The sequence below is a fragment of the Pteropus vampyrus genome, unplaced genomic scaffold (assembly GCF_000151845.1).
Source record: "Pteropus vampyrus isolate Shadow unplaced genomic scaffold, Pvam_2.0 Scaffold91, whole genome shotgun sequence".
NCBI classification, from domain to species: Eukaryota; Metazoa; Chordata; class Mammalia; order Chiroptera; family Pteropodidae; genus Pteropus; species Pteropus vampyrus.
In genome coordinates, this window is record NW_011888872.1 from 4,610,008 (window position 1) to 4,629,909 (window position 19,902).

Below are 19,902 nucleotides of genomic sequence, written 5' to 3' on the forward strand. Positions count from 1 at the left end.
AAGAAATTCCTATATGCAGAGACATATCCTAATTGTTGGACGATAACTAAGATAAAAGAAAATATCTTATCTTTAGTGGCAGTCTCACTTTTATCAAAGTAGGATATTGTCTTAATAATTTCTCATCTGTACCCATTTCTATAAAAGATTGCAGATAGAAATATAATATTTGACTGAAGCAACTAATTCTTCATGGTTATTATGCAGGTCAAATGGGATTATGATAAAAGATGTGCTTTGTATATTGTAGTGCTAGGGAAATGTAAGATGTTATTACTGAAGTAACTGACTTTAATTTTTTTTATTAGATAATATAGTTGGATCTAACAAAAACAGCACAATTTGTCCTGGTAAGTATAAATTCTTATTCTATTAATTAATGAAAATTATAAAGTTTTTCCTACTCAGAGTATAAAGCTACAAAAGGTGTATTTTCAACAAAAACAAAACCAAAAATACATTTACTTTTTTCTTTATTACAAAGAAAAAAAATTCAACTTTCTCCACTATCAAAGATGAAAAACCATTTGGAATTTTGTTGTTTTTTTCTTTCTATGAATTTAGAACTTATTTTCTGACATTTTTTGAGATGTCTGAATATTGAGGATTTTATTATCAGTTTATTATTTTTGAGATCTAGTAATCTATGGCCAGTTAGTTAGGAACTAGTATTCAGAACAGCCCTTATGTTTAAGTGTTGTTTATGAATCTGAGTGTGAACACTGTTGCTTCTACTTGTAACATTGTACCAGGTATGAGTTTTTAGTATGGAAAATATGCCTGTGTGTGCCTAGCATCCTGTCTTTTTCTACCAGGCTCATCAAAGTGCTGAGAAGAGAGCCAGTTTCAGATAAGGAGACAGTTCAGAGATTGGATTAGTTAGAGATATAATGAGTAATTTTATATCTTAATTTGAGAAAGTGAAAACAAGATATTTAATCAACACTGTAGATCATCGTTACAAAATCTTTTTAAATAAAATTTGGGAATTTAGAAATTAAAAGAATTTGTTTTTAATGGTTCACATATTGGTGTGTTGTTGGCTGTTAAACAAATTGGTCTGGAGTAAGTAAAACTGCTTACTTGCATTTAAAGAAGCAAAGATCTTTGATATACCTGAATCATATTTTGTATATTAATGGTCATCCTGTTATTAAAAAGAATGTTAATTTATTCATGATAACAGCATAGTTCCACAAAATATTTGTATATGTAATATTAAAAAATAAAACAGTTGGATTAAATACTGTAAATTATTCTATTCTATGAGACTGTGATTCCATAATTTGCTTACGGTTTAATATTTACTTGACTAAAGCATTTATAATAGGCATGGGTAATTACCAGTTAAGCCCTTGACATATATTCAGTTTTGATGTTCAGGAGGCAGTTTGAAATCATTCCACGAATGTATAAACCAAAGCCTCTTGAGAAAAAAAAAAACGCTAGTGTGTTTCAGTAGGCCTTTTATGGATATCATGGTTTGATGTTAAAAAGATTATTGTTAACACAAATCTTGATGTAATGTTTTTCACTTGTTATTCAAATAGCCAAAAATGTCCTTGAGGTACTTCTTCTCTACTATGGACCCTTGTTATATTTATTAATAATAATAATAATGAAAGCATGTATTAAAAAAAAACATTACGAAGAAAATCTCAATGCATTGAGGATTTTATTACCATGTTTGTAGATTTTTATTGAGGGTTTTTCTCTTACTATTATTAAATATTTTATACAGGAGCCTTAGAAAAGTCTATTTAGTAGGTGAAACTAATAATCCTAGAGAATCTGCTTAATGAAAAAGTAAAAATTATAGCTTCTTTTATTGATACAAAAATGAGGAGAAAATACAGTTTTACTTTTGCACTAAATTATAAATGTAAGCTTTATTCTCTTTAATATATTGCAGTATTTTATTTTCATAAGATGTTTTTCTTTGTAGATAATTATCAAACAGCACAGCTGCTTGCCTTAATTTTAGAGCTACTCACATTTTGTGTGGAACATCACACATATCACATAAAAAACTATATTATGAACAAGGACTTGCTAAGAAGAGTCTTGGTTTTGATGAATTCAAAGCACACTTTCCTGGCCTTGTGTAAGTAACAATTTAAATGAATAGTCTTGTAAAATGTTTTAAAGAATAACATTTTTAATAGAGATAAACGCCAAAGTTACCCATGTGAAAATATTTTTTTTAGCAGTATATATACTATTAAAGAGATGATTATGAGAAGTACTGATCTTTTATTTAAAGGATAAGAGAAGTAGGTCATAGTGCTTCCCCACCCACATTTGCTCACATTTAAGTTAAGTTAGCTTAACTGAGATAATACCATGTACAATGACATTTCACTAATAGAACCAGTCCTGCTGTATTTTACATCTGCTCCATCAAACTGTCATTTAGTAGTGACTATATTTTTGAGATACGAGCCTTGATGTTTTTGTGTAACTTAGGTTATTTATTGAACTTGTAAAATATGTGCTCCAATGCTGAGTTTTGGCAAACTATAAACTTTCCTTTTCTCTTCATAATTTTACCTCCAAATAAGGATAAATAAGCCTCTTTCTCCTTCCAAATAAAAAAGAGCTCTGAGCATAAAAATTATAGTTGAAATTTAAGCATTTAACTTGATGTGTAGAGAAAAAGTAATCTTTATTTTTACTTTATTTTTAAGGCCTTAAAATAGCCATTGTCAACTGCGTGCACCATTGCTTTTCCTTCCTTCTTCCATACTTCTCCAAATTTACATAAACATTCATACACATACAGATTTTTTTGTTTTATTTTTACAAAAACAAGATATACTAGCACACTTCTTAGTCCTTTAATAGGTCATTGAATATGGTGTGAACCAATTTTTTTTTTTTCCTGGAGGAATAACATCTCCCAGAGTGGCTTTTCCACAATTTATTTTGCCATTCTCTAATACATGGGTTACAAGATTGTTTGGTATTTTGCCACTCCAAACAACACTGTAGTAAATAGCCTAGTATATAATTTTTTTTTTAAGTACTGGTTTACTTCCATAGGATAGATTCCCAGTAATGGGATTGGCAGGACAAAATGTTTATATATTTTTAATATATCCTTTAAATTTTTAATTTAACATAGCCTCCAGATTAGTTTCCCAAGAGACTGAAGGACTTGACATTCTTTTAATACTTGGTGTTACTGGTTTTTAAAAATGTTATCAAGCTGATGATAGAAAATGGTATGCTATTTGTATTTTAATTTACGTTTTCCTTGACAACATGTTTCATATTTTACTGCTTTTGTATTTTATCTGTTGCGAATTGCCTATTTTTTTCTTAGAGCTCTTTTAATATTAGAGATACTAATATTATATTTTGGGAAAAGATGTCTCAGTCTCATTTGTCTTTCATCTTTGCCTTTGTTTATGATATTGTTTTCCATGACTTAAAATTCCTTTAAGTCTTCTTTTTGTGGTTTTTGGGTTTTTTGTCTTGCTTAGAAAAGTCTCCTAAGCCCTAACATTGTACAAATATTCTCAGCTTTTTTATAATATTTTTATTCCACTTTTTACATTTATATATGAAGTACATCTGAAACTTTTTTTGCATGTTTTAAAGTGAAGCATAGCTTTGTTCCTTTCTAGATGGATAGCCAATTGTGCCAATACCTTTGTTAAATAAACTACATTTTCTTTACTGAATTAAAAATATCACTTCATTATGCAGTAAGTTACTATATATAATTGTATCTTATTTCTGGATCATCTGTTCTTTTATTTCAATAGATGAAATAAATGGTAATGTTTATAATGCCATTATAATATCTCTGTTAAGTTAAATACCTGAAGTCACCTCTCACTTTTCTTTTTCATAATTTTCTTGGTTTTTGGATATTTGTTCTTCCACAATAACTTAAAAAGTAATTTAATTATCATTTAAAAATATTTAATGAATTTAAATAATTCATTGTGATTGGATTTACGTAAAATTTTTATATTAATTTTGGAAGGATTGATGTTCTCGTGATAGATTTTTCTATCTGGCTTTCTATAAATTGTCCTTTTTTTCAGGCTAATATTTTTTTTAAGGGCTGTAAAAATATCCAGAAAGATAAATGGTCTAATGATATATATGGTCTAATATGAAGAGCATACTTTCACTGCATTGTTTTCCTTCAGTGGCCTTCAAATTATAGGAGACAGTGATTGTGTCATTTTTTTCTTTTATTATATGATGCAGAATTTCTGAATCAGTATCCCTCTGTTTTCTCATTCATAAATCAAATGCATTTTTCATCCATTGTTTAGAGGGAGCGTATTTTTTTCTGTTCCACAAAGAGTACTTTTGTTTTCACAACTGGATGATAATTCAGTAGAGTCAGTTTCTCCCATAGTCGACTTCTCTTAATGTTAAAGGAGTAACCTGTCCTGGCTTGTCTTATCATTTTCACTAGAATAGTCTTTGACTTGATCTTGGTAAGGGAGACCCTGGACAGCAACATGGCAACAGCACCCCTGCAGCCACCATAACAGGTTCAAAGTCTAAATAGTCCTTTTTGATGACTACAAAGTAGCTCCATTTATATGGTATATGGTCATTTAATGAATCTCTAGTATTTAGATGTTTATATTGCTTCAAGATTTCTATTATTATAAGCAATGCTGTTTTAACTATAGCTTTGTGTGCATGTCAGTTCATTCACCAGCAGTGTGTGAGAGTGCCATTTGCTCACATCTTTGCCAATACTTTTTTTTTTCAATCTTAAGTACACTGTTTCTTATTCCACCACAAAAAGAGGTGATGTTATAAGTCTAGCACTTCTCTCCACACTGTTTTAGTGTTACTGTTTATCATACATTTTTACCTTATGTGGCCTGTTTCTGTTTTGCTCTCAGAGAACATTTAGAACCTCTTTCAACAGGCACAACTTCTTTTAATGACTTCCATCTATGGACAGAAGGCTGAAATAAGAGCCAATTAATAAAATTGGAAACCTTGTATTTTGAAAGATTTGGCTAGTGGTACTGATAGAATAAATTAAACTGGAGAAAGATTACAAGTTAAAGGATCGCCAAACAGAAAAATAAGGGATTAAAATAAGTCTTTGGTGTACCTTACAAATTTTAGCAGGTAACATTGCTAAATTTATTTAGTTTTATTTCACTAGAGAAAAGACTAGTTAAAAGGAAAACTTTTTCAGTATTCTAAAATGTGAAAAGCCAAATTATACTAGATTCTGTTGTTCTTTTACAAATATGGTCTGATCTGCCACAGTACATGTTTACCTAAGGCAAAATAGGTCATAAGCAATTGGTAAACAAGAGAATGATGTTATTATGATGTGGAGGTAACATTCATTCACAGATGATTTTTCCAAGGCAAAGGGAGCTGAAATAGTGGGAGTGGAATTCTAACCTTCATCAGAAAAGTAAAAAACCTGTAGCTCTCCTGTTAAACTGATAGGAGGAACACCTTTATCTGTGTCTTCAGAAAATTTAAAAGTACCTACCTCCAAAGCTCCCTACCCCTGAGGTAAGACAATCTTGGTTCTTGGCAGGTTGCACCACTTCTGTGCCCACCTTAATGACAGCCTTGTACTGATTCGGAACTGCCTTCACTGTTTTGTCTCTATATCCCCCAGCATAGCTTTGAGTACTGCCCACATTTGTGTTCTGTGGCTTTTGTGTATTTTTTAACTTTTCTGCCATGGAGCCACCTGCTTAGGTAGTTCATTTATCTCCCAGTTGCCAATTAATTGTTTGTTTGTTTGTTTGTTTGTTTGTTTGTTTTGTCAGTTCTGGCTACAGAAGTTGTACAGGTTTTGAGTGGTCTTTCTCTAACTGTATTTTTCTCAAAGCCCAATTAGTTTTAGTGTACAGTTTTGCTTTTTATTCAGAAAGAACATGTAGATAGGTTTATTCAAAAATACCTGTATAATAATATGAGTGAGATCATTGACTTTATTCCCTGTATCGTTTTTAATTAGGTGCTCTTCGTTTTATGAGGCGGATAATTGGCCTTAAAGATGAATTTTATAATCGTTATATCACCAAGGGAAATCTTTTTGAGCCAGTTATAAATGCTCTTCTGGATAATGGAACTCGGTACAATCTGTTGAATTCAGCTGTTATTGAGTTATTTGAATTTATAAGAGTGGTAAGTTTATATTAAAGGATTCTTAGTAAAGTAAAATAATTATGTTTAGTGATGTTAATATTTTAAATTGTGAAATTTAACGTAGTCTTTTAACTCATGTTTACTCTATATTTTCAGTTCCATTTTTATTGTCCAGCTGTTTCAGGATTATATTGCATATGTGGACATTTCAGTAAAGCCTGCCATTCATGTGATTTCTTTGATCGATTGTAGGAGTAGTGATAAAAATGAATAGAAAGATTGAAAAGTAATTCCTTTGGTAGACATTGATATGAGATGTTAAAAAAAATAGGATGTTAGCATGGAATTTTAAGTTGAAGAGACCAGGGAGTTAGATGGACTACTCTAACTGCCTTATTTTACAGATGAGGGACTCGAGCTACCCAGAGTGATTAAGTGACCTATTCAGGAGCATCCTTTTGTTTAGGAGCACAGTCATGGTTTGAAGATACATTACAGCTCAGCTTTGGGCAACAAAAGTTTCGTCATAAAACGATCTGGAAAGAGTTCTACATGAATAACAGGGATAAGACAGATAACTATAGAACTGGTACAATAAATTTGCCCTCTCCCACACATTAATATTATTTCACCAGGGAAAATGGCCACATGGTTAGAACTTGAAAAAGGAAAGTCAAAGCTAGAAATTCACTCTCTAGTTTTGTTTCTTATAAACTAGATTTCTACCAATGGCATGCTATCTGAGTGACTGGATTGTTTTTGTGATAGTGGTCACTTGCCAAGAGTATGATTTTCAAAAGACTGAAGAGGATACAAGTACTGCTTTAGCATTAGAAAAGAGGAAACATAGTTAACTAGCTGAAGCTCATCAAGTATCTGAACCCACATTCACTGTATACTATTCTAAAGAATCAGAGATTAATTTTTACATTTTTTCCTTCAAAATTTTTGATGAGATACTGATAAAATAAATTGTAGTGTTCACAAACACATCCCTATACCTGTGATTGAATTTGTTTTTCTAAAATTAATTTTGAATGATTGATAAATGTACTTTGAATCCCAAAACTTAATTAATCTTTTTGTTGGTATACAACACAGCACCATTTTACCTAGGTTTCTAATTTTTCTTCTTTGCATATTTTTCGATTGAGATATCCAGGGGAACTTATTTAAATAGTTAAAATCCTTAATGCAGCCAGATTATGGTGGATCTTTTAAAGAAGTAGCCTGCTTATTTCTTATTAATATTAAAGTCCTGAGTCACAACTTTATTTTTAATAAAGAGCCTGCTTTGTACCCATGCATTTACAATGATCATTTGGAATGATTCATTGAGAATTTAGAAGCTATTACTGTCAATTTATTTCACAAAGATTATACCATTGAAGACTGTGGGTGTAAATGAGTAGTATCAAGTTAATAGTTTATCCTATCTGTATATGTAATATAGTTTGAGGAATCTATGTTATGTTATTAAGGTAAGGCTTAGCCCACTTTGATAGAAGTTAAATGAGGAGTCATTAAGTAATATCTAAGATTTATTGAAAATAGAATTCAAAACCAGCTTTCTTATTAGCTTTTCTTGATCAGGCCATCCAACCTCTCTCAGAGCTTCAATTTTTTTTTTCTGTAAAATGGAATAATAAGACCTATTTCCTAGAATTGTTAGGATCAAATGAAATTGTACATTAAAGTGCTTTTTAAATTGTAAAGTGCTATATGTAAGTGCAAAAAACAATACATAAACTAAATCCATCTACTTTTGAAATGTTTTTTTTATAATTCCTCAAAAAGGCTCCAGTGAATTCCTTCTTCTTTTTTTCAAGTTTTCTGAGGAATCATGGCTCATGTATAAAGAAACTAGGACATTTATTTTTGAAAGGTGATTTTGAAAAACATTTTTGATCAGTTTTGAAACAAAAAAAAAAAATTGTTTTTCTCCTAACAAGCATTGTATTATATTTGAAATCTAAATTTTGTGCTTATACAGGAAGATATCAAGTCTCTTACTGCACATATAGTTGAAAATTTTTATAAAGCACTTGAATCGATTGAATATGTTCAGACATTCAAAGGATTGAAGACTAAATATGAGCAAGAAAAAGACAGACAAAATCAGAAACTGAACAGGTATTGGTATTGGTTAACTATATTGCATTTATAGCCTATAAATTTATGTTCTAAATTGTCTATAGTTTGGATCTTATATATGAAACTTACCCAGGAGTTTTCTTCCCATCATTAGATAGTACAGGGTTATATGTAGGAGAGTAGGATATCCTCCCTACCTGGCATCTTTTAGATGAAAAAGTATTGCTCCATATTGTAACCCAAGGTAAATTTTTAGTTTAGTTTATATTTTTTAATCTTTTGGAATGTTCTCTGGTTAAATCTTGAATCACAATCAAGATGATTGTGATATAAATTTTTCTCGGTTAAAATTACTTCAGCTCCTCTTGGTTATACCTACTTATTTTAAAATTTAATCTGATCACAAACTTTAAGTCATTACTCTATATTTGTGGTATGTTTCTTACAGTGTACCATCTATATTGCGTAGTAACAGATTTCGCAGAGATGCAAAAGCCTTGGAAGAAGATGAAGAAATGTGGTTTAATGAAGATGAAGAGGAGGAAGGAAAAGCAGTTGTGGCACCAGTGGAAAAATCTAAGCCAGAAGATGATTTTCCAGATAGTTATGAAAAATTTATGGAGACTAAAAAAGGTATTAAAATTTTGAATTTTTGAATAATGCATCTTATAATTGTTACAGAAATTATTCAGTTGCTTGTAGGTCTGGTCATAGTTTATAAAGCATGAAGGACGTGACTTTTATTAAATATCAGTTTTAAATTATACTTTTTCTAAATTTGTTTGAGATTTCTTTTCATGTTTAAAGTGTTTTTCTTGAAACTTGCCATTTTATGATGGTCTTCATTTGCAATTTAGAAATTGCATTGTCCACTTGCACTTTGCCTTCTGTGAACAGTATTGGCTTTTTTTCTGTTCTGAAATTGCCAATAATAGATACCATATAGATTCATAGGAACTTTCCAGGGCACTCTGCCTTTTGCTGCTGAGGAAACTAAGCTCAAGTAACTTTGCTCTTTGAAATTTTAAAATCATAAAAGTTTCTTAAAGATACAATATCAAGAATAGTGAAAGTAAAATTTCCCGTCTTTCAAAAAAACTGATTCTATTGACTGAGAAACTACCATTATTGGAGTACAGTTCTGCATACATCATCTAAATATTAGTGATATCTTACTATATTTTTCCTGAAACTGCTATTCCCAGTCTCAATTTTCCACTCATTAGTGCCATAGGTTCCATTTATTTTAGCCTGTGGAACATATAGCCTATTAAAATGTATTAAGAGTAGGCATCTTTTAGTAGCCACATTTTTCTACCTTTACCTATTCCATTACAGGCACTGTCCTGACTGACTACTGTTGAAAGAGGCAAGCAATGAGGCCAAACTTGAAGTACTGTTATCAAGTTAATCATATACAAAAATAGTAGCAACCAGATGCTAAAGTATAATAGACACCTATGTCATAAAAGACACAGATACAGAAACATGGAATATTCAATAGACATGAATATATCACTGTCTTTAGGTATTTGAATTTCTGACTTGTGGGAGAGAGTATTATGTTTTTACAAGGAACATAGAAGTATAGAGTTAGTGAGTAGAAGTGGCAAGGAGACAAAGGAAGAATCAGACAACTCATGAGTCCTTGGAAGTGTCCTAGATCAGTATAGAATTCTAGCACAGGGTAGCTGATATATTATGTGATTCTTAAGATCCTTTCTCATCCTGAGATTGCTAAGATTCCATCTAATAAAAACTTACCACCATATGCATCATTCTCTACTCTTTTAACTCTTCTAAAGCAAAGATAGTGTGTTACAAGTTTTTAAATTATTGTTCGTTTCAGATGCTTTGAATGAGCAGTATTTACTGATAAAGGTTCAAATTTTACTTTCACTTTAGCAAAAGAAAGTGAAGACAAAGAAAATCTTCCCAAAAGGACATCTTCTGGTGGCTTCAAATTTACTTTCTCCCACTCTGCCAGTGCTGCTAATGGAGCAAACAGTACAAACAGTAAATCTGTAGTGGCTCAGACACCACCAGCAAGTTCTAATGGATCCTCTTCCAAAGCTACAAACTTGACTACATCAGTAACAGCCGCCAAGGTATGTAAAACTGCTCTCCACATAAACAAACTTTGCTTTTTCCATCTGTAATGTTTTTTTTATGTTTACTGAAGAAAAGTTGGATAATAAAAATAATTTAAAGAAGAAAAAAAGTTGCACGTGTCATCAGAGAATATGACTCCTAACATTTTCTTTAAGTATGTGGGTTTATGTGACACTTGAGGTCTTTCTATAAATACAGCTTTGTATCCTGCTTTTATTTATTGTAAGAATTTTTCTATGTTATTAAAACATTGACTATAGAATTTAATTTTATTAAGCTGTATGATATTTGTAAGTGTCCCTCTCCCCCGCTCCAGTATTATTTTGGAGCACGTAAGTCGATTCTGCTATTTCACTGATATGACTGCTAGTGTTGTTGCATTTTAAATTATTTTCTTGGATAGATGAATAGAATGTTTTCACACATACTATCAAATTCCTCTCCAAAAAGTCTATACCAGTTTGTGTTATCATAAGCATTGTATGAATATGCTTGGCTCACTGCAGCTTTGCCAGTGTTATTATAATTATTTTTAATCTTCGCCAATTAGGTAGAAGAGACAGCATGTCTCATTCCCAGTTGCGTGTGCTTTGTTAGTAATCAGGTTGGTTATCAGCCTTCTGAATTTGCTCGTCTATAAGTTATCTGTACATAGTCTTGTTTTAAAAATCGGCTTTTGTGTTCTTAATATGAACAAATCTTTAGTTAAGGATAGTAGCCTTTTTGTTATTAGCAGAGCAAATGTATTTCCCATTAGTTTTTTTATAAACAAGTTTAAATTTTATATGAAATTTTTTTATTTTACTTACATTTTGATTATATATAACCATCCTTTTCCCACAAATGGAGTGGCTTAAAATAAAAAGGCATCAACCTAGGTCAACGTTAGTATAAGAGTAGAAGGACAAGAAGTGGGAAATGCCATAGTAGTAGAAAAAATAACTGATGTGTTGCTTCCTGTTTTGAACACAAAATACAGGTCTGCATTTATCGTTTTACAAAAATGTAGAATTTTTATTCAATATTATAGCGAGGTGTGCTCTTGACTGAAATTCACAGATGTAGCATTTTCAGCAGGATTCAACAGTTTTTGAAACACAGTTTATGTTTTCTAACTAGAAATTTAAAATTTTTTACTTTTCAATAAGACAGTTTAGTGTGATATTGTGACACTATATTATTTGCTGTAGAGTTATATTTTTTAGGTTCAAATCTTAGCTCTGCCTTTTTCTAGCTGTTTGACCTTAAGTTATTTAATATTTCTGGGCTTAGTTTTCTCATTTTAAACAAGAATAAAATGGAACCTACTTTATAGGCTTGTTGTGAAGATTATTTTTTTTAATTAGAGTTGACATTCAGTATTGTATTAGTTTCAGGTGTACAACATAGTGGTTATACATTTACATAATTTACGAAGTGATCCCCCAGTCTAATACCCACCTGGCACTTACATAGTTCTTACAATAAGATCAAATTATTTAATAACTGTAAAGAGCTTAGAACACTACTTGGTACTTTCTCAATATAGACTAGCTTTTTTTTAAATCAAAGTAATAAAAGCACTTACTTTCAAAAGTCAAATAGTATTGAAAGTACTGAAAAAAATCTGTCATCTTTTTCTCTCCACAGAGATAACTTTGAACTCTTCTATCTGTATCTTCTATTTCTAAATAATATGTTAATGTTGCTATATTTTTTTTTACCAAGTTTAGACAATTTATTAAATTCTTGTTATGGTAGATGAGAATTTAGTACACATGAACACTCCTTGCCACCTCCTTAACTTTATTCCTCTCTGTATCACAATTTTTGGTTAAAACATTATTTGAAAATTTGATAGCTATAGTTATAAATATTCTTTATTCATGAATTTTTTCCTGTTTTTTTTTTTCTTTACTTTATAGCTTTTCTAGTTTCTACAGTGAATAATTGCCACCAGCTTTTCATTTATTGCAGTAGTTATGTGTCACTCACTAATTTTTTCAGTACCTCTCACATTAGTTTCCTTAGTCTCCCTTTAGAGATCTCCCATCTCCCTTGAAGTCACCCATCCTCTTCCAGGCTACGGGTTGCTCTCTAGACTTGCTGCACAGCTGTTGTCTTCCTGCTGCCTCTGCCGTCACCCTGATACTTCCTTTTGCTTCTCTCCCTTTCTTGTATTGATTGTTTCTGGATCTCATTTCTCTGTTCTCTTTCTTGAATTTCTCATTTTGGTTGGAGCATATCCTCTAATAGTTTCCTGAATAAAGAATCTCACAAAAAGTAAAAGTTGAGACCTTACATATATGAAGATGTCTATATTCTGTCCTCATATTTGATTGACAATTTAACCGAATGTAAAATAAGATTGGAAGTGATTTTCTTTCAAAAATTTGAAGTTATTGCTACCAAGAAATCCAAAGATATCCTTATATTTGATCCTCTGTATGTAATTTTATTTTCTCCTCCTTGGAAGCATTTGGGGCTTTATCCCAGCATTCTGAAATTTCATGATGATAATACTTTGGTCATTCTCAGCTGAACAGTGCTGTCCTTCAGTTTTGGGACATTTTATGCTCTTTCATTATACCTTATTGTTTGGATGTGGGGCTTTCTATGGATCTTATAATTTTCATAATTTTTCTCCTATTACTCATTTTTTAACCATCTTCTGTTTTCTGGGTTATTTCCTTGAGTTTTAAATTTATTATCTTTCTAGATAATTTTTTTACTTATGAATGAGCAAAATCAAATGTGAGCACAAATACATTTTTCACCTTTGATGCTAACAGCAAATATGTTTGTTCTTCATCTTTGCGGGGAACAGGGAACAAAACAGTGATTGTCCTTGGAAAACTAATTGTTCATTTACTCTAGACTCAAAAAATTTGAAATTAAGCAAGATAGGAATTCATAGAAGTAAAGCACTACTCACCCTTCTTCAACAAGCTGTGGCTACATTTCTAAGTGATCAAAGGTTCTTTATCATCAGTGGCCCTTTAGTCATTTTTACCATCAGTGTTGATTGCTGCAATCAAATTGATTGGTTCTTAAAATTAAATAGATCAGATGTGAACTTCTCTATTTTCCTTCACAAGGCGTCTTAAAGCTCTAATATACTTTTAAAAATTATATTCTTTGAAATACTAGTTTTCAAGTCTGGTGAGACATTAACTACTAATGAAATTAAACAAGATATATTTTAAAGATATGAATACTATAGAGACTCCGAATATTGCTTTGGTTGTAGAGCTATAAAACATGCACATTTTCCTTAAGGAAAAATACTTTAAAAATGAGAATGAGAAGGTATAGGTGGATGTTAAACACTTCTTTTGTCACAGGCACAGAGGAGAATTCTGCATCTTGCTTTTTCATGTATCAAACTTGTTTGGGTGAGCTTTCCATATCAGCACATAAAAGAGCTTCCTCCATAGAATTCCAAAGTATGGCTAAACTTTCATTTATAACTAACCCCTATTGATGGATTTTAAATTGTTTCCAGATTTTTGCAGTTAAAAAACATTGTATGTGACCTTCTACATACATCATTTCACAAACAAGTGTATTTCTCTATACAATGCGCATTTACAGTTTTGATAAACGTTATCAAATATACTAAGTAAAATAGGAATAAATGAATAATTTCTTAACAAGATATGTATGACTGATACCAAAAGCTAGCTTTATACTTAAGGAAAAAATATTAGAAGTATTCACACTGGGAAAAAGACAGGCTATCGCTATCACTGCTGTTTTTTAGCCTTTGTTCTGGGGTATTGGTCAATGCAGTTAGGTGAGATAAAGAAATTAAAGCTATAAAAAATAAAAGATACAAACATGTCACTTTTACTGATGACTAAAAAAAAAATTTTAATCACATTTAAGGAAATCTAGTCTTTCATTGAATAGAGGATAATTCTCGAATTCTCTCTCATTAGATTTGTTGCTATGGTGAGTTATATTAATAGTTCCCTAACTTAGAATTTGTTAATTTGTTGGTATGGCCATTTGTTCCTTCACAGGTCTTTGTTGCTGTTATCACTTGTTTTGATTCTTCATATTGTAAACTTTCCTTGAGTGTCTGGTAGTACTTAGATTTTCTTTCATAGTAAAAAGTAAATCAGATTTTTGACAAGGGTGCAAATGGTGTTAAGACAACTGGATATCCATTTGCAAAAGAATCAAATTGGACCCTGACTCATACCATATTACAGAACTTAACTCAAAGTGGTAAGAGATTTAAATGTAAAAGTTAAACCTATAAAACTCTAGGAAAAAAATATAGACATAAATGTTCATGGCCTTGAATTAGGCAATGATTTCTGAGATAGAACAAAAGGACAAGTATTACAAAAGAAAAAACATAAATTGGACTTCATCAAAATTACAAACTTATGCTTCAGAGCACACTATCATAAAGTGAAAAGACAACCCACGGAATGGGAGAAAATATTTGTAAATCGATATTTGTTAAGGGACTGGTATCCAGGTTATATATAGAACTCTTAAAACCTGAACACGTTTCAGTTTTTAAAATGGGCATTTGAATATACATTTCTCCAAAGAAGATATACAAATGGACCATATAAGCACATGAAATGATGGTCAGTATCATTAGTCATTAGGAAAATGGAAATAAAATCCACAGTGAGATTCTATTTCACACCCACTAGGATGGCTGTAATAAAAAATAAAATAAAAAAATGGACAAAAACAAGTGTTGAGGATATAGAGAAATTACAACGTTCATACATTATTGATGGAGATATAAAATGGTGCAGCAACTTTGGAATACAGTCTGGCAGTTCCCAAAAAAGTTAAACTCCACTCCTAGGTATATATCCAAAAGAACCAAAAACATGTCCACACTAAAACTTGTACATGAATATTAATAGTATTCATAATAGCCAAAAAGTAGGAACAACCCAAGTGTCCATCAGCTAATAAAGAAGTAAACAAAATGTGATATATCCACGACAATAGATGTATTTGGTCATAAAAAGGAATGAAGTACTGATATATGCTACAATATAGGATGAACCTGAAACTTTATACTAAGTAAGCTCAACAGAAAAGGCCACACATATTGTATGATTCCATTTATATAAACTGTCCAGAATAAGCAAATCCATAGAAATAAGTTATATTAGTGGTTGCCAGGAGCTGGGAGGAAGGAGGAATGGGACCGCCTATTAATTAATACAAGTTTTTTGCGGGGTTGTGGGGGTTGGGGTATTGATGAAAATGTTCTGGAATTAATGGTGGTAATTGCACAACTTTGTGAATATACTAAAACCACTGAATTGTACACTTTTCCAGGGTGAATGTTATGGTACACGAATTATATCTCAGTTTTTTAAATGAGGCAACTTAAAAAGCAATGAGCAGGAACTATTGATGTGGGCTTCATATAAAGAACTAGAGCCAAGTGCCTTGCTTTTTTCAAGGAGTATTAGTCGGTCACCTGTAGTTTTGGTGTGTTGGTTTTTTCCTCTGGAGCCACCTAGCTTTTACAGGCTTAGCTAGTCTGCTATGGCTTGCAAGTATTAACACACCTGTTATTGTTGTTTAGAGAACCTAAATAGGAACTTAGATGGGGGTAGCGATGTCTCTGCTCAGTGTGCAAAATTCAGATTTATTCTTACCCTTGCCCTTTACTGTGCCTGAAGTCCTGATGTGCAAAGCCTTTCTGGTTCATTTTCTTTATAGTTGTGGGTAGTAGAAGAGCAGGAATCTCCTGGCAGGGGAGAGGGTGGAGGTAGGGGAGTCGATTGTAGAATTGAGTATTCAGTTGTCTGTTTTACTCACATGACTTAACTGTCTTCCTTGCTTGCCCCAGTATTTTGGCGCCTTTACTTCCTAGTCCTTTCTGGGGTTAAGACAAATCAGTTTGATTCTCATTTGTATATCCCCCTGCAAATACTTCATTCTTGACTTTCTCCTCTGTTAAAAATGAGTTACCTTGCCTCTGACTTCTCTTTTCCAGAAATGCCTTGACAGCTTTCATCTGCTATTTTCTCCTTTCCTGTTTTGTCTTTGTTGGAATATACCTTTTTAGATTTCTTTTCTTTGATTTTAATGAGGTTTCAGGAAATGATAGAAGTAAATGCATTTACCAGTCTTCCAGCAGTTTAGTCAACTTGACCTCTCCTCTAATTATACAAATGTAGTACTTTTTAGAAATTAGCACTAAGAAAGAAAACTGTAGATGAATTTTACTTATGAATACAGATGCAAAAATCCTTAACAATTTAACAGTTCCATATGATATTCCATATGCAAAGATGGTTCTGTTAGTAGATGAGAATAAAAGAATGAAATAGAATTTTGTCTACTAACATTGAAAGCATTCTATAGTGTATTTTTAGGTGAATACAATTGTACGAGGGTAGGCATGATTGCAATCTGTTGTTTGTTTAAATAATATGTTTACAGTTATATGTTAAAAATCTGGAATCAAATTCTTCATAGGAGGCATCTCTGGATTACATGACATTTTACTTCTAATATTTCACGTTGTATTTTTTATGGTAAATGATTTTTTTAATGTATGAGTTTATGCTGTACATATAGATAATATTCAGTTGAAAATTAAATTATGTAGCTAAGTGTTTCAGATAGAATATTAATCTTAAGCAAGAAATCATTTTAAATGTTAACAATTTAGAACTGAATAGTTTGTACATTGATACATAATCCTAAGCATAAGTAAAACTTTCCTTGATAACTTGCTGTTTTTTTGTGAATATCAGACTGCTCTCTTTTATACTGTAATTGTCTTCTGTCTTCTTCATCTAACATTTTTGACTTAAAAACCAAATAGTTTGTATTAGTAATTACAGTTATTGAACACTAACTACATACCAACCATTGTGTCAAGTGCTTTATATGTTTTGTTGTCAAAATCGTTCAGTGAGGTCTAAGTACTACTGCCATACTAATTTTACAGATAACTGAGGCATAGAAAGATTAAATCACTTGCCCAAGGTCATGCACCTAAAAAGTGGGGGCATTGGAATTTGAAGTCAGTCAGACTATAATCAGTAGTCTTAACAATTTAGCCTTACTGCCTCTTGCTTATCAAACTTAAACTTTGTGTGTTAAGCTAAGAAGCAAAAGGATTCTCAATAGTTTAGACTTTCACATAACTATTTCTAGTTGCCCCAAGGCCTTTGTTGAATATCAACCATGTTTCAGTTATATTCTGGTAAAGTGTTAATGCCAGATACCTGGATTCTTGAGATATGAAACTACTTGGGTTTGAAATATGAGTTATTTCAGTTGTATTTGTTTATCCCCTTAGGTCTGAAGCATTTAAATAGTGTTTATGGTAGCCCCCTTAACCTGTAGGATATGTGTATAAATTTCATGGGATTGGTTCAAAACAAATGTAAACCTGTGGATATGTAATTTTCTGGGTAGAGCACCCAGAGCTTTTGTTTAATAGGATTTTCAAAGAGGTCCGTTACTCATAAAAAGTCAAAACACCTAGATTACCTCATCCTTACTTTTCTTTTGATTACAGAGGTAGCCCTAAAATTTTTAGTCATCAGTTTTTAGGAACCATTTTATATACTTATTGTCAGCCATTTTAAAACTATTTTTCAAAAGCAGAATGAAAACGATGTGTACTTAGTAATGAAATATATACATGGGGAACAGAGACTGAGTCTTCTTGTCACTGACTGGCTACTCTCTAGTATAAAATTAGAGAAATGAATTAGTTTATCTTCAAGATCCTTCCAGCTCCAAATGTCATGTTTCTTTGTCAGTCCTACTGTTTGGAAATGTAGTTATTTTCCTATAGTGAAATTTTGCTGAATTGAATTGAATTGTGAGGTATCATTAAAATTCCAAGAGAAATAGAAAAGTTGAGGGTAACTAAGAGTGCCAGCAACTGTACTCACTAAGTGTTCATAAGTTTAGGCTATTCCTTTATCAAATTCAGATATATCTATTTAAGTTACATGTGTTAAAAAAAGTTTTTTATTCTTCAATAGGGAAGTTTGGTTGGTTTAGTGGATTATCCAGATGATGAAGAGGAAGATGAAGAAGAAGAAACGTCTCCCAGGAAAAGACCTCGTCTTGGCTCATAAAATATTTACTGGGGACCCTCAACAAATGGTCTTACTGAAATGCTGCAACTGTTCAATGAGCTGAAAATCTGGATTAGAAAGCTTTCTCACTTGAACTTATAAATATACAGGAGTAGCAAAAGACGCTAAGTACATCAGCTAGGAGAGTTTAGTTCTGTAAAAAACCAGGCTTCCCAGGAACTTGATCACTTGCTAGTAATTAAGGGGTTTGCCTTTCAGGCTGTCCAAAAAAAAAAAGTTGGTAATGGGAACCTGGGAGATAGCGTCTCAGCTAGGAAACTCTCAGGTTTTGGCACGGTTTTAAGGGAGGGACAAGGTTGATAACAATGCAGGGTTGCTCCAGGGAGTATCGATCTAGAAATAATTATAAAACTTCAGTTGAAAACCTAATAACATTACTTGTATAATGGTGCTGGCCATGTCGTTCTTTTAATCAGTTGCCTCTTTTTAAAAGAAATTTTTATGGAAAACAAATTCAACTATCAAAAAATGAAGTTGTAAGCTGTTGGGACCATTTCTTTGAAGATTTAAGAAATTCAGCCTTATAGCTGGAGGGAAGTACACCCTGTATTATAGCACATGTTGAGTTTTCTACACCAGAAATTTTCGGTATGTATTTTGATGAAAACAAGCTGGATTCAAAATGGACAGTTTTGTTAATGTAACTTTAAAATCGGCACTTTTAGAGATAACAGATGCCGAGAATCAGTACAGTAGTGTTCCAAAATGATTTTCTCTAGAAATGGGAATAGAGTAAACAGAATGTTTTCAGCTGCCTACCAGTACGATCTTTTGTGGAAGATAACTTTGAAGTTACTTTCTGCTTTGTTAGTAAATTGTCTCTCTCTCCAGAGCTGCAGGCAAGTTTTAAACTGTAATTTGTAATGACTAACAAAAAATAGTAGTGAATTAAGTGATATTTAATATCTAGAAGCCATTTTGATCCAAGAAGTTACTTGTCAAAGTCGGTATGCAGTACATGAAACTTTCTCATAAACAAGGGTGTACTATGAAAGCTGCTTTTTTAAAAGAGTAAAAGCACATTCCATGTACGTAAATGAATTTAAAATAAGTTGAGGCAAACAGTTAAGAGGTTTTATTTTTAGAACACGTTAACTGTAAATATTTTAATGTTAGTTTGCTCATCTATGATCTGAGATCATGCTGAGAAAAACATCCCCAAACTACAATTAAATGCACTGGGAAAAAAAATTTTTAATAGTAATTCCAGCTACAATCTTCAGATCACCCTTGTAATGTGTTATGGGTCCATTTTTCTTGGAATAGATTAAACTGAAGCAGTTTTCCCTGTTTTGGAGATTTTGTAGTTAATTTTAATTTTGGCATTGTTTGGAAAAGATGAGCTGTCTGTAGATATGAAGTATAGTTTTTCCATAAAACAGATGTTTATTTTGTATTAAAAATACCACTGTACTTGTTTTACACCATTTGTATACATGTGGTGATATTAATCTGAGCTGTAAAATTCAGGAATTAAAATGTGACCCTGTAATTC

At 31.8% G+C, this 19,902-nt stretch overlaps 1 protein-coding gene and 1 pseudogene across 2 annotated transcripts in view; one reads left to right on the forward strand and one right to left on the reverse strand.

The window, feature by feature from the left end:
- PPP4R3B (protein phosphatase 4 regulatory subunit 3B) overlaps positions 1 to 19,902 on the forward strand; it is a 58,037-nt gene extending 38,135 nt beyond the window's left edge. Inside the window, exons 10-16 of one of the 2 annotated variants that reach the window (XM_011363946.2) lie at positions 309 to 350; positions 1,946 to 2,104; positions 5,972 to 6,141; positions 8,096 to 8,235; positions 8,645 to 8,829; positions 10,102 to 10,304; positions 18,291 to 19,902. In XM_011363946.2, the coding sequence (XP_011362248.1) occupies positions 309 to 350; positions 1,946 to 2,104; positions 5,972 to 6,141; positions 8,096 to 8,235; positions 8,645 to 8,829; positions 10,102 to 10,304; positions 18,291 to 18,386 (995 nt within the window). In that variant the 3' untranslated portion in view covers positions 18,387 to 19,902. The remainder of the gene's footprint in view (positions 1 to 308; positions 351 to 1,945; positions 2,105 to 5,971; positions 6,142 to 8,095; positions 8,236 to 8,644; positions 8,830 to 10,101; positions 10,305 to 18,290) is intronic. The other variant, XM_011363947.2, reaches the window with a different exon arrangement.
- Positions 2,987 to 4,784, reverse strand: LOC111742308 (annotated as a pseudogene).